Here is a 14,597-nt window from a genome sequence, read left to right as displayed (position 1 = left end):
CCTCGCGCGCACGTACGAGTTTACACTGAAGAAACGCACGTAGGAGGTTGTTGTCTTTGCCTCGAGAAAATAGAGGAAAGCCGCCTATATATAGAGAAACACACCAAGTAATCATGAACTCGTGCCTGATGAGCTTGCGCTCCCTCCTCATTGAAGCCTTCCGTCTCCTGCAACCCTTCTGTCAACCCATGTCGATGGCATTGCGTGTTTCTCAGGACCATTGTGCTTCCCTCTGGAGGTCGGTGACCAGTCACTTGGCTCTTCGCGGGTACTCCCACACGCTGCGGGGGGCCATGACAGCAATTGTGCCGCCCCGAATTTTTCGCAAAGGCGCAAGGAAGATCATCAACCGCGAATTTGTTGTCGAGACTGTGCCTTACACCAACCGCACTCACAAGGTCATCTTCTCTACTAGGACAGCGCGCGCGAGCGGAGAGACCCGCTTCGCCGATTTCAAGAAGGAGCATGCCTCCGAGATCGTAGACCCACACCACCACCAGAGTGTCCGTGTCCACGCCATTGGCTCGAAGATCACTCGCGCAATCCGTCGTGGCTTGTCCATCAAGAGCAAGATAGAACAACCAGGACGGGAACCACCACACATGGCGATGTGTCTGGATTGGATCGACGAGCTCAATTGGGAGGTGATAGTTGCCGAACACAACAGCAAGAAAGGACATTGCTTTGGCGGCGGTGGTAAGATTGTAGTCTACACGGGATTACTTGATCGTTTCAGCACGGATGCTGAGATTGCCTCCTTCATCGCGCATGAGGTACATACATCTGTTTGTTTGTTCGTTGGTTTTGGATTACTGAGGTTGTTAATTTTCAAAGCCGGTAGTATTGTTTATTGGTTTCTATATACATATATAGGTTGGGCATGTTATTGCGGGGCACTCGTCTGAGATGATCCAAATATTCAGGTTGTGGTTCCCAACCAACCTCCTCGTGGCGCCATTGCTACGAAGGTATATTAATTTCATCACTTCTTTTAACCCCACCCTTGTTCATGCATGCATCTTAAAGTGTTTGTGTATGCAGGTATTTACTTCGTGTTACTTAGACGATGTTGTTTTGTAAGAGTATGAATGTACTACTAAAATTAAGACATTTATTTTCGGACAGAGGGAGTATGATGTTAATTACATTACATGTACCACTCCGTATTGTAGGAATGAGCTAGAGGCGGACTACATTGGAATGATGCTACTGGCTGCTGCTGGTTTCGACCCCCACGCTGCCCCTTTGTTCTTTGGCAAGGTAGGAAGGATGGAAGGGGAGTCGGCGTTGACAGATTTGCTCTCTTTCTTCCCATTCAAAACTCATCCATCGTGGAGGAGAAGAGCAAGGCTTTTATCACAGCCCAAAGTCATGGAGGAGGCAATGGAATTATACACAGAAGCAACAGGTGATGGGCCCCACAATCAAGGATTTGGTTTGGGTTTGATTTGGAATTATATGATGTTAATTACTTGCCGGCAGATTACATTGGAATGTTATTACTAAACGCTTGTTATGTGCGTACTCATGCAGGCGGACTGCACCTAGAGGAAGTCTATGGCGCAGCGCTTCTGCCGGGCCTCCGGCAGCAGCTGCCCGTCGGGGCCCACGGCCACGTCGCAGTCCACGTGGAGCGGGTGCCAGTGGGACCCCCAGACCGCCACCTTGGCCCGGATCCTCGACCGGACCCTCACCGTGAACTCCACCGCGCCACCTCCCGCCTCCGCGGCCGCCCTGGCCATGTCGGCCGTGGCGGGGCCCGCCGGCACGGCGACGCCCTCGAAGGCGAGGGGCGTCGTGGTCTTGGGCGGCTGGTACATGGGCGCCCCGCCGGCCAGGTCGTGGTCCCTGACGACGGCGCCGTACTGGCGGTAGAGCACGGACATGTAGAGCCGGTCGTAGAAGAAGGCCACGTCCCGGTTCGGGTTGCGGATGGAGAGCTGCCCAGAAAAGAGCACGCCGGCGTTGGCGCCACCGGCCGGCTGGATGCCGGCGGCGGAGAAGGCGACGACGTGGAAGCGCGGCCGGTGCGGGCGCACGGCGAGGTAGGCGACGAAGAGGAGCACGCCGGCGACGAGGAGCAGGGTGAGGAAGGCCGAGCAGACGATCTTGGTGCAGCGGGTCAGGTGCGGCCGCTCTCTCGGGAGCGGGCGGTGGAGCCAGCCGGCGGTCCGGGCGGGCGGCGCCGGCTGCATGGCGGCGCGCGCGCGTGCCCCCTTGTCCAGTCTCTGGTCACCCTACGTGTGCATTGGCGTGCATGTACAGGTTTGATTACGTCGTTGTTTCGGGTGTTATACTGGCCCGTGGTGATTCTTTGAAGACAGAGCAAGGAACAGAAAGCGATGGAGATGCCAAAGCTAGCTGGCTAACCCAGCTAGGTTTCTTCGAGCTTTGGTGTACGGTATATTCCGGTTCACTGTCTTTCGGTTGGGAACTTGGGGTGATATCACTGGACGAGCAAAGAAAGGTGGTGTATACAAATGATGATCAAAAAAATATTGCTCAGCTCAAACAAAAAATGTTGCTGATTATTAGTTGTCTGAAATTATCATAAACCTGGTCTCGTGAGATTATTATAAATTAATTATCTTCTTTTTACTCACAACTCAACTGGCCTTAACAAATTTACCGGATAATAATGACCAAAAGGCTGGAAAGGAAGTGTACAAGGAGTGTGAGGCAAGCTTGAAGAGTTGACGAGTGGATGGCGTGGTCCACGTCCATCCATGTGGAGCTGGCTTAATCTGTTGTTATGCTTAATCCATTAGCTAGCTAGCTAGCTACGGCCTACGGAAATAGAATATCCATGGCACCAAGTAAACTCTTCTGCCAGAAAGCACATCCCAGCCTCAAGTTTCCTGTAGAGTGTTCATCGAGGCTGGCATTTTATTCCACCGAATCAATCAAGCAAACATTTTATTTGAATTTGAATACATCGCACAAACAAACAATGCAAATGAAGAAAGACAATGATGCACACAAATGTACACGCGTAATACACATCAATTATACAATACCCACAGACTTTCGATAATTTACGGGCCGGTGATCACTGACCACCGCCAGCGGCCTACATGCCAATCGGGTTCACGGCGCCGCAGCGCCGCCTGACCTCGCCCTGCGTGCCGGTGAGCACCTGCATATTCCCCATCTTCACCATGGACGCCACGAAGTCCGCAAAGAACTCGGCGGGGTAGCCGCCGGCAGCGGCGACGGCCGCCTGGCGCAGGACGTAGTCCCTGGTGAAGGGGTCCAGCATGAGCGTCTCGTCCGAGGTGAAGAGCGCCCTCCCCCTGGCGACGTGACGGTAGTAGCTCGCGTCGAATGTCCTGAAGCTCCCCGGGTCCATCTCCACCAGCGTCGTCGCGTCGCCGGGCCTGCACTTGCTCTTCAGCCGCAGCGCGTACCGCCTGTCCAGCGCCGGGTCCGGCATCTGTGTGCCGCTGAAGTTGTACAGCCGGTCCGAGAAGGACGAGCAGTGGGAGGTCCCAAGGGTGTGCCCCCCTGTCAATATGCATGAACAAGTTAGAATGTGTCGGTTTCCATGGTTTCCTACAGAGCGTGAACTGCAATATTTGCAACAATCGGAAATAAAGTTGCAACACATTACTAGTTTATCGTGAACTACAGAGGTTTTCTACCCCATCTCTTATGCGCGGGCAAAATGAACAGCAAATAATGTAGCACGTACTAGTTTTCGAATAAGGAGTTATACTTGTTTTTCTACCAGAACAAAGTGACTCTTGGTTTTGCATCATGCTAACCCTTTAACTACAAGAACCGACAAAGTTTAGTTTTCCCCGTCTCTGTTGACTTGGCACGTGCATACAGCATACGGCCTTGCTTGATTAACCCATTGCTTAGTTGTGCATGGAAACGAGCACCTTTATTGGGGAATGCTACTAGAGATTTGTTGGGATCGGCAAAGTTCAAGTAAATTAAAACAGAGAAGAATCAGAAGAGCATAGGCTACACAAAACTAGGAGAGAAGATGCGCTAGTTTATTAGATCATGCATCGAGTTTAGTTCCTGAAGAATAGTATATACCTAGCAGAACCACCTGATCCTTCGCATCAAGACCCTTCGGGACGAAGAACTGGTTCAGATTACGAGTGGCATCAAAAAAAGGTGGAGGTAGGTTGTTCAAAGCTTCATCCTTCACCGATCTCAACCCATCTCGCCGCCCAGTTGGAACATTCCAGTAAGGCCCATGGGTCTGTTGCATAGTGAAAATGAAAGCTGGGTTAGCAAGAGAGCAGGTACTGTCCAGTAAATACACAAGAGATGGTCAAACTCCGCGAAGCCGGTCAAAACTGTGTGGGTTTTGCCACCAGTGTTGGCCTGAATCGTCCTATCCCCGCCGTTTTTCGGAACTATGACACTTCTCTTACTTGAAGAATAAGATCAAAACTAATGAACAAAACTGCTAGTTCTTACCAGTAGTACAACATCCCTTGCCACGAGAGCTAGGATATCAGCGCATGAGACCACTCCAGGGCAGGCTTGCTCCAGTTTAGCCTTGACAAGGTCGATTGTGCCGAAGCCTCGCAGGCTGAGGTTCGGTTCCGATTCCTTTTCGGATGGTAATCCTGGTATGCTATCAAGCAGAATAGAACCATCGCAACCCTGCACAGCACAAACAGTTCAGTACATCTCTAAATTCAACTGAAGCAGTTCAGAAGAGACTAAGGTGTGTGCACACGTTCACAAAACAGTCGTGGAAGTGCATGCGAAGCAGAGGACCAGCGAGGCTTGGGACGTGGGAGATGATCCTGGCAATCTCATCGCGAACAATGACCTCTGCATACGGGCATGTGTATTGGTAAAAGCCAATCTTCAGCTCTGGTGGATTGCATAACACTAAGGAGGGTTGTAAGACAAGAGGAAGGAGAAATCCAAAGAGGAATCTGTAAACCATGTTGTGAATGTCCTTGCTGATTTTTTAGGTGAACTAGAGCTCACAGCCTGCTTTATATAGTTCAGTTGCTTAGCTTGCACATAAGTGATAGTAAGCAAGCCATTTTGCTCAATATTAGTATAGTGGCTCTAGAAGCCTACATGCCTTTACAGCTGTACTATTTTCTTATATCACACAGACAGTAGATTGGCTAAGACTTCAGCATATGATTGAATATCAGTATTTCAGGAATTCTGTGGTTAGCGTGGATGTGCAAGAATTGTATAATAGTCTCGGATGAGGCATCTAGGGAGTAATGATGGGATAGCAAGTGTTCCAGAAGTTAAGGATCTGTAATCTACCAGTTACGAGCTATTTTAGCCAACAGGCATTGGATGGATGATAATCATCCATCATGCCCATGCACTTGTGTAACCGACACTCTTAAGATGTGACTAAGGCATGTTCCTAAAAAGTGCCAAATCAAATACTTGAACTGTAAGTTGCTAGCTGTTATCATCCCCTATTTTAATATTATTTAGGGAACGACTGATTCTGGTAATAATTATCCTCAGATGCAATTTGAAAGAAGACTAACCGTATTATGCTAGTTCATAGAGCAGCAACCGCTCGTCAAATGCATGCAAGTTAAAAAAAGAAGACGTTTCAGTTCTATGATTCGTCATGATCGAGCTGACGAGCAAGCTTGGTGTATCAGTCAGGACTATACTACAATATGATACTGAAAAAAAATGTATGCCATTTTCAACAAATATAAGATCTTCTACAATGGTACAAAAAAATATTTTGCCATTCAGATCAAAAGTAGTGATTAACATATTTTACTAGGTAAATCAACTCAAGAAACAAAACTTAAGTCAAGAGCACATGGGTTCGATAACATATTCAATTATTCACTGGGTTGCTGAAACGTGGTGGCTTTTGGTTTCTCGAGACTTAAAAGTTTAAAATCTGCTTCACTCGACACCGACACAGGGTATGCAATAGATCAAGGCCATGATATTGGCACTGTCAGATTCAACATATAAAGGAAGGATCACAGATTAGTCATAAATCATGTATCCACCTATTTGAAAAAATACTCAACATTTGTACCCATATCAAAAGAGAAATGGATAGCATAGAGTGGGAAAACAGGGTATCGCCATATAGTCATGTACAGAAGGGAATAACAAACTGGTTTATCCACTGCATGTTCTTACAGTATTCTTATAGGTATCAGATAGAGACAACTTTGAAGTAACAAAAAGGATTAAGACCATAAACCTGTGACTGTACAATCAATACAGCGGACATAATTGAGAATACTGACAAGACTTTATGAGTCAAACAGGCATCCGCAAATCTTTTACATTTTGTAAAAGTTGCAAGATATGCATTCACAGAGAATGTAACCCAACAGATTATCCAAATGAACAAACTGTACAAAAGTTTTTATTTTTAATATTAAGCACAATGTGCACTTACCCTGAACGAACATGATGGCTGCTGATAAGTCATTAGATTCTCACTGCTTAATCAAACGGGCAAGATTCTGAAGTCGGTTAGAGTTTACAAAGATCTGAAGGCTCTACATGTTGGATCGGTCAGGTTCATTGTGGACAAAGGTCTGAGGTGTAATCCAGATGCATTTGGTGCATCAATCAGGGCAAATGACCATTATCTGAATATCTTGGAAAGCATAACTTTATTAGTAATCTTCAGAGAACGCTGCAACCAGCTTCCTTGCCTCCAGATGTTTCAGCCATTAATTTCCTTGTACTTTGAGCATCCTCCCATAAATTAGATTCCGCATACAAATTTGCAAGCACGGTATAGTGTACAGAACTCTCAGTACCTTTACTGATAAGATTCTTGGCTGCAGTTTCTCCGAGAGGCATGTTTCCATGCGTTTTACAAGCTCCAAGCATAGCGCCCAATATTGACGAATTGGGTTGAGTATCCACATTCTCCACTAGCTTCCACGCCTCCTCTAACTGACCCCCACGGCCAAGAAGGTCGATAGCAGAACTGAAATGCTCAGCTCTTGGATCAATACCGTACTTGCTCATCATGGAAGTGAAATACTCCATCCCTTTGCTCATCAGACCAGAATGACCACAAGCAGACAGAAGAGAAAGGAATGTCACATCGTTTGGCTTCACACCATCCTCCACCATCCTCTCAAAAAGGCTCACAGCATCTCCCCCAAAACCATTTTTCCCACAGGCAGTAATGAGTGAAGTCCATGAAACCACATTTCGGCAGGGCATTTCATCAAAAGCACGCCTGGCATCTGAAAATTCGCCTGCCTTTGCATACATATCAACTAGAGCGTTGTCCAATGCCACGTCTCCCATTGGCTGCTTTTTGCACATGTAAGCATGAATCTGTGTCCCAAATCTGAGACATGAAACATTAGCACAAAGGCCAAGCAAGGAGCTTAACAGAACACCATCAATCCTCAAACCCCTACGATAAATCTTGCAGAAAAGCTCCATTGCATCTTCAGTGTGGTTTTTATCCATGGAGTACCCACTGATCAGCGCAGTAGACGACACAAGGTCTGGTTCACATATGGAGTCATATATCACTCGTGCACTTCTCATGCTCCGACATTTTGCATAAGCATCAATAAGTGATCCAATAACAACCTTTTCACTCCAGTAGCCCAACTTTATTATGCAAGTGTGAATCAGCTCCGTGTTAGTGAGCACACTGACTGCTCCACAAGCTTTTAGAGCGCTTCCAAATGTGAAATGGTCAGGCAGCATTTCTGTCAAGTTTTTTTATGTGAATGGTTAACAATCAAGGAAAATATGCACTTTGAACATTCAACGACAGTATAACAGAAATTTAAACTAACAAGCCTATAAGACAAACAGAAGTTGAACAGTGGATTTATTTTTCTTTGAAAGAGCTAATTTTATGTCAATGTTACCTCAGAGATGAGTAACAATTTTGGTTACCCTGTCTGGTACATTTCTATAAGAAAAAACTATATATTCAGAGAGTCACAAATTTTGTATATCATATTATTGTTTTGAACTAAAATCAAATATGGCATGCATGCCACACTACAATTACAATGAAGGGCACGGATTTGAGGTGTTTATAGCAGTATGTGAGCGGGACTGCACATTTCAAAGCAGTGCAATGAGTGGCAGATTTTGTTGCCAGCACGTACCTTCTCTCAGCATTGAGGATAACAACCCAAGCGCGTCACTGCAATGCCCACGCTCCACAAAACCCCTGAGCAAGGCATTCCAAGAAACCACATCCTTCCTCTCCATCTCCACAAACATCCGCCTCGCGTCAGCCACAGACCCGCACCTCAGGTACATGTCCATGAGGGCGCTCTGCACGAACATGTCCCCCACGAACCTCCCCTTGGCCGCGCACGCGTGCACCTGCTCCCCGCTCCTCACGCACCCAGCCGACGCGCACGCGCTGGCCACGCTGCCATACGTGAACTGGTTCGGCCTGGCGTCACCGGAAGTGCGCATGAGGGCGAACAGCTCCAGCGCCTCCCGGGGGCGGCCGTTCCTGGAGTAGCCCGAGACCATGGCCGTCCAGGACACGACGCTCCGGTGCGGCATTCCGTCGAACACCCTGCGGGCGGCGGCCACGTCGCCGTGCTTGGCGTAGAAGAGGACGAACTTCGTGCTGAGGTGCAGGTCCGGGGGAGAGGCGGACGCGACGAGCCTGCGGTGGAGGGACCTGCCCTGCCGGAAGCAGCCCATGCAGCTCTGGAGGAGGGAGTAGTAGTCGGCGGCCCTGGCCATTGTCGCGCGCGGTTCTTCCCCTTCGAGATGTGGAATAGAGAAGCTTTGCCTCCGGACTAGGAAGAGCTCAGTCTACCAGAGCAGGTGTACCTCCTCGTGGGAGCTCCGGCCGCCTGGTTTGGTCAGTGACGATGGCGCAGGGACGGCGGCGTTGCTGCCGAGGCTCCGATCTCATGCCCATGGCATGCCCAAGCTCTCAGGTTGCGTTGTTCATGATGGCTGGCATTAAGGCGACGGCCGGCAGCGCTAATCTAGATACCGGTCTCCTGGGCGGCGGCGGCGGCGGTGCGGCGGCGGCAGTCGACAGGACGAGGAGTGAGGGGCGCTGCTAGCGAGGGGAGCTTTTTTTTTAGAAGAGCGAGAGGAGCTCCTATATGACGCTTATTGCGTCAAGGGGCAGCACGGCCGGGCCGCCGGCCCATTAGCGCTGTATCAAACAATCACTGACTGTAACGATGTTCAGTGCAGAGAGAGCACTGTAGCAATTATTTGTTGTCCCGGGTTACTGTATGATTACTGTAGCATCGCAACATAGGAGTATTTTTCAAGTTTATGAACATTTTTGGAAAATTTCGAAAAAATAAAATAAAATTTGGATCATTTTACGCAAAATAAAAAACTGATTCGTAAAATTTGAATATTCTTTTAGAAGTGTGAACAAGTTTTGAAATTCTAACATTTTTTGAAAAAAATGAAGAATACCTGAAAATATTGAACAAGTTTTTTTAATCCAAACACTTTTCAATTCAGAAAACAAAAAGTGAACAGCTTTAGAAAAAATAGGCATAATTTTTTAAATTCCAAGCATTTTTTTAAATGGAATCAATTTTTAAAATATCAAACAATTTTTGAATTTCAAAAGAGTTCTGAAACATTTGAAATTTGTGAATTTTTGAAGAAAAAATGAACAGAAGAATAAAAACCAAAAAGGAAACCGAAAAACCTAATAGAGAACTAACAGAAAATCCCTTGTTTAGAAACAAAGGTTTCCAAAACCGATAAAACCAAACAAGAAAACATGCTTAAATCGGCCGGCCCAATATATCATTGACCGCTCATTCGTACATGTGTGGAGGACTGACTATTTGCTGCAACATGCGTCAAATAGAAAATTTCACTAGAGCGGGAAGCACGCGATCGGCCGTGCGGCGCTTAAATGGGTCACGGTTGGTGCAGCCTATTTTCGATTACAAGGTTAGTTGGTTTAGTGTATTTCGAGACGCTAAGTATGAGTTATTGCAAATCTAACCATACGGCTCTCGATCATCATATTTTTTGACTCAACCATACCAGAGTCATCAACCGGATGGACGTCGAATAAGACGAGGTAATATTGATGGTTGTTGAATGGATAGCATCAACCGCAAGGAAGAGAGGCGTCCACGATCGTGAGTCGGCCGTGCGACATTTTGTCGGAACAGATTCATCGGACACGAGCGGCTCATGCCCGACTACCTTGTGTTGGGTTGCACCTTCACTCTGTATGTATTTTGGGGACGCTTACGGATGACCGACTGGTTGTTCCGTCGAATTGTTGATGACATGCACACCAATGAACCTTTCTTCCAACAACGAACAAATCTCGTTGATTATGGTTTGTAATAATATTTGTTAATTTGGATTAACTGTTGTACTCGCATTAATGTTTTTAATACTATTGGTTGAGTTATTATCATTGTTTGATCTAAGTTGGTGTGATACGCTAAGAGAATTTATGACCCAATGACATGTGGGTCCTAATTGCAAGAAAAATATGAAGGCTACATTATGGCAACTCTATGTTTGCGAACAACATTATGGAACCGGCTACACATGTGTTATGAAGGACCAATATGATGAATCTGCTAGAGTTTCTATTAGGGCATCTTTAGCCCATCCCCATAAGTTCTCCATCGTATGTCCCATCCTTTAATTCTTCATATTTTAGAAAATTAAACTTTTGTCCATTCAGCTCATTATCCAAACTTAACTCCGCAAACCTACTCGATCCCATATGGAAGTCTCTCTTCATTTCATTCTCCTTCCTTCTTCCTTCTACGGAACAACGATAAATTCTGGCCACTAGATGATGTCTATGAGCTAGGGGCATTGGATAGATGATCGGCAAAAGTAATTTCATCAAGCGTGGCGTATTGTGTGATGAAGGAGTCGTCCTCCATAGGCCGTGGATTGAGTGTTGCTTCGTCTAAACGGGTTACTCTCCTCGTCCTTCTCAGGCGCGATGGTGTGGTTCAAAACGCAAGGATTCTTCGGAATTGACAATGGCAACTGACAGCCATCTTTTTGTGTACACTTTCTTCATGTACTTGAGTTTTTCCTCTATAGGTGCTCCTCTGACGTGGTGCATCTTTGCTCGTGTCTAGGGACAATGGGGGAGGAGCACCTCCGAGGAGAAGTGCCACTGTGGCCGGAGGCAATGGGTAAGATGAAAAGGTGAAAAAATAAAGTTCGATGGAAATGATGGGGGTCGTGGGGCTGCAGATACGCTGCATGCGGGAGGGTGCACGACAGCGGCAATGGGCACGTGCGGCCAGTGGCGGAGCTGAACAGAATCAGCTGGGGGTGAAATACAAAATATGAGAGTTTGGGCGCCAAAAGCTAAAAAACTTTTAATCTAAACCCTCACAATTTTTTTCCTTCACAAGTTGGTTCAATGTTGAGGGGCAACAGCCCCCCGCCATTGTGTGTGGCATTATAGTTTCACCATTTTTAGGCGAGTTGTCTCTGCTAGAGTAAATACGAGACAGAGGAGGAAAATATGGGGAATGAAAAGCTATTTTTTGGAAAACTAAAGGAAATGGTGGATGGGCTAGATGGGTGTGAACTATTTACTTTTATTTTTTTGCAGGAAGATGGGTGTTAATTCCCCAAACCAAATTTCTTTTGCCCCATATTAAACTTTTTCGGATGGGCTAAGAGAGACTATAAACTTCCTAGAAAAAACGACGGTAATTAACCGCTACTCCACTAGCTTTCCAACCAATTTGCACAAAATAAGTTGTAACATGTCCACCATAATCATGGAGCTGGTCACCTGCTACTTATTATTACGTTTCAATCGTGTACAATGCTAAAATGATTGGTGGAGTCAACATCGAGGAAAGAAGAAGGCATATTGTGGCTGGTTGCTAGCGACAGAGAGCGCGGCATCTGCGAACCAACCTGTGGTTGAGATGGTTAGGTGGATAGTGGTATCTCCATCCCACCAGGGTTCAAATCCTGATGCTCGCATTATTCCTGAATTTATTTCAGGATTTTCGGCGATGCGCTTTCAGTGGGAGGAGACGTTCCCGTCGACGACGAGGCGCCTACGGTGACTTCGTAAATCTCAAGATGATATGCCGGCTCAGTCTCTCGGAGGTGCTCATAAGGGTAGGGTGTGCATGTGTGCGTTCATAAGGATGAGTGTATGCGCGTGTATATGAGCGCTTATGTCCGTACTGATGCTAAAAAAAAAGAGCGCGGCATCTGAACAACCAAGGAGCCCTCGATTCCCTTGTTCTGGCAGCATAATGCAGACAAAGGATCGATCAAACTACGCGGCGGTTTGACTCACCCAACCAGGAGGCAGGACTGTTCAATTCTCACATTGTCATAAGGTCAGTCTTTCTGTAATCCCAGCCCAGTCTCAGCCGCCGGTACGTATGGGGTTATATGTAAGCATGTAGCTCTGGCCTTGCTCTCTCACTCCTCTCTACTTGGTGCACGCAGTCTCAAGCCATGAAGCTCTCACTCGCTTTCACGGCTGTAGTCATCTTCTTCCTCAACATTCCACCGTTCGAGGCCAGACCCAGACCACTTGGCCTTGGTGCGCATCCCTCTCGCCATTACCAACTCAATTCCGAGGAACAGCAAAGGAACATCCCTATCGCGGGTAAGGAAGAACATCTGCGCCTCTCTCCGCTGCCTCGCCCGGGAGCAGCAGGGGAGGCCGGAGAGGCGGCTCTGGTGAGCTACGAACCGGGACGGAGGAGCGGTGACGCCGAGGAGGAAGCCGCCCCAGGAACCCCGCCGGATGATGAGTTGCGCCGGTCAGCAGCGCACTCGCCGCCGGCACAGGAGCGCAACCCGGCGCACTATCGTCAGCCAGCTGGGCGGTGGGGTCCCGTGCCCGGGGTTGGTGGGTCGCGCAAGCCGTCTCGGCCCCCGGCGCCTGGTGTGCCGAAGCCGCCGCACTGGCGCCGCTCAGGTGATCGGTCCGGCCCGAGGCCGAGGCCGTTCGATGTGTTCCACGCGCTTCGTGTGTGGAGTAGGATGTTTGTTTAAGAGCATCTCCAACGGCGGCGCGAAACGACGCGCGCGGGGCGTTTTGCCGCGCTCCAGCGGCGGCGGGAAAACCACGCGCGCGCGAAAAGGCGCTAGCTCGCACGTCATCTTTTGCGCGCCGCTTCCGGCGCGTTTATAAAGTGCGGTGTGCGTCACGTGCCTCTCCACGTCTCCTCTTCTTCTCTTCCTCTCTTTCTGCCACGCGCCGCTCCAGCGCCCCGTTACCGACGCGCCTCCGCCGCCCCGGCGCCCCGCCACCGACACGCCGCCATGCCGCCGCGCCGCCGAGGAGCGTCCGGCTACCGCGGCGTCCGCCTGCGCCCCAACGGCGGCTACTACGCGGAGATACGCTCCGGCGATCTCCGGCTCGGCCTCGGCACGTACGGGACGGCACGCAAGGCCGGCCGCGCGTATGACGCGGCGGCGTGGCGCCTAGGCCGGCCGCGCGGCCAGATGAACTTCCAGGATGTCTACACGCTCCAGCAAGCGCTCGATCGTGCCCCGCCGCCGCGTCTGAACATGGCACAAGACCGTGCGGAGCACGCCGAGCGACAGCGCCGCCTCCTCATCGCCCAGGAGGACGAGCGGGTCATGGCGGAGTAGCGGCGCCGCCACCCGGAGGACGTCGCCTACGAGCAGTCCTACTGGGCAAGGCGTCGTGAGGAGGACACGCGAAGGCGCCGCGAGGCGCGGTTGGACAGGCGTCGGCGCAAGGCGTTGGCGAACGCGCAGTCCGATCTCGTTGAAGCAGGTGGGCAGTCGTTCTTCACACCGAATGATGATCGGTGGTTGGACATCTGGCTGGATATCTCGGACGACACCGCCGAGAAGGATGACGATAGTGATAATAGCGACTTAGACTAGTTTTTTTTATGCAACCTATCTCGTGTTTTATCGTTTGTCGTTTTTAATTATTATGCAATCTATGTTTTCGATGTAAAATACCTTTGTATCGTTAAAATCTATGCAATCTATCTATTTTCCAATAGCCTAGAATAAGCGCGCGCGCTGCTGGAGCGGCGCGCGCGTGCTACATTTTAGCGCGGCTGCTGGAGCGGGCGCAACGCGCCGCGCCAAACCAGCCGATGCGCGCACGGCATATGTGTTTTTTACGCGCGGCGCGATCGGCGTCTGTTGGAGATGCTCTAAGAACCACCGTGTTTTACAGCGTCTATATGGTTAGATGTATTTATTAAGTTTATTTTAAACGGGTAAGTTGTGTGTAAGATTTGTATTGTTTAAGTATAGAGTTGCAAAGTTCAATTGAAATACATAGACAAACTGAAATGTCGGATCTTCGGTTGATTTTTATGGAAGTTGGAAACTGAATTTTGCAATTTGTTAACCAAAAAATTGAATCTTATAATTTTGTAATTTGTATTGTTTAAGCATAGAGTTGCAGAGTTCAATTGAATTATGCCCAAGCTCTCAGGTTGCGGTGTTGATGACCGCTAGCATTGAGGCGACGGCCGGCAGGGCTGATAGAGATTGCAGGCTCTGAGGCTGCGGCGGCGCCGGCGCCGGCGGGGGCAGCAGTCACCAGCATGAGGAGCGAGGGGAGCTGCTATAGTGAGCGGGAAGCACGCGGTCGGCCGTGCGGTGCTTAAACGGGCTGCAGTCAAGGCAGCTCATTCTTTTTTTTTATTGAG

General features: G+C 48.8%; 2 protein-coding genes across 4 annotated transcripts; both read right to left on the bottom strand.

Annotated features, from left to right (window-relative positions):
- Positions 1 to 2,861: 2,861 nt before the first annotated feature.
- On the bottom strand, positions 2,862 to 6,592 carry LOC119356575 (peroxidase 1-like). 3 transcript variants are annotated; one of them, XM_037623551.1, is made up of 5 exons: positions 6,386 to 6,592; positions 4,703 to 4,800; positions 4,438 to 4,626; positions 4,048 to 4,216; positions 2,862 to 3,504 (listed from the first exon to the last, which is right to left on the bottom strand). In XM_037623551.1, exons 1-5 carry the CDS (start codon positions 6,396 to 6,398, stop codon positions 3,071 to 3,073), a joined length of 903 nt encoding a protein of 300 aa, XP_037479448.1. In that variant the 5' UTR covers positions 6,399 to 6,592; the 3' UTR covers positions 2,862 to 3,070. The 3 variants fall into 3 exon arrangements, with proteins under 3 accessions (XP_037479448.1, XP_037479449.1, XP_037479447.1); XM_037623552.1 differs by lacking the exon at positions 4,703 to 4,800 and having other exon boundaries at positions 6,386 to 6,590; XM_037623550.1 differs by lacking the exon at positions 6,386 to 6,592 and having other exon boundaries at positions 4,703 to 5,261.
- On the bottom strand, positions 6,584 to 9,012 carry LOC119356574 (pentatricopeptide repeat-containing protein At3g20730-like). The gene is made up of 2 exons (XM_037623549.1): positions 8,085 to 9,012; positions 6,584 to 7,673 (listed from the first exon to the last, which is right to left on the bottom strand). Exons 1-2 carry the CDS (start codon positions 8,680 to 8,682, stop codon positions 6,619 to 6,621), a joined length of 1,653 nt encoding a protein of 550 aa, XP_037479446.1. The 5' UTR covers positions 8,683 to 9,012; the 3' UTR covers positions 6,584 to 6,618.
- Positions 9,013 to 14,597: the final 5,585 nt, after the last annotated feature.

This window comes from Triticum dicoccoides, chromosome 2A (genome assembly GCF_002162155.2).
Source record: "Triticum dicoccoides isolate Atlit2015 ecotype Zavitan chromosome 2A, WEW_v2.0, whole genome shotgun sequence".
NCBI lineage: Eukaryota > Viridiplantae > Streptophyta > Magnoliopsida > Poales > Poaceae > Triticum > Triticum dicoccoides.
Note: the sequence above shows the minus strand (reverse complement) of the source record. Positions and strands in the feature narration are given on the sequence as shown.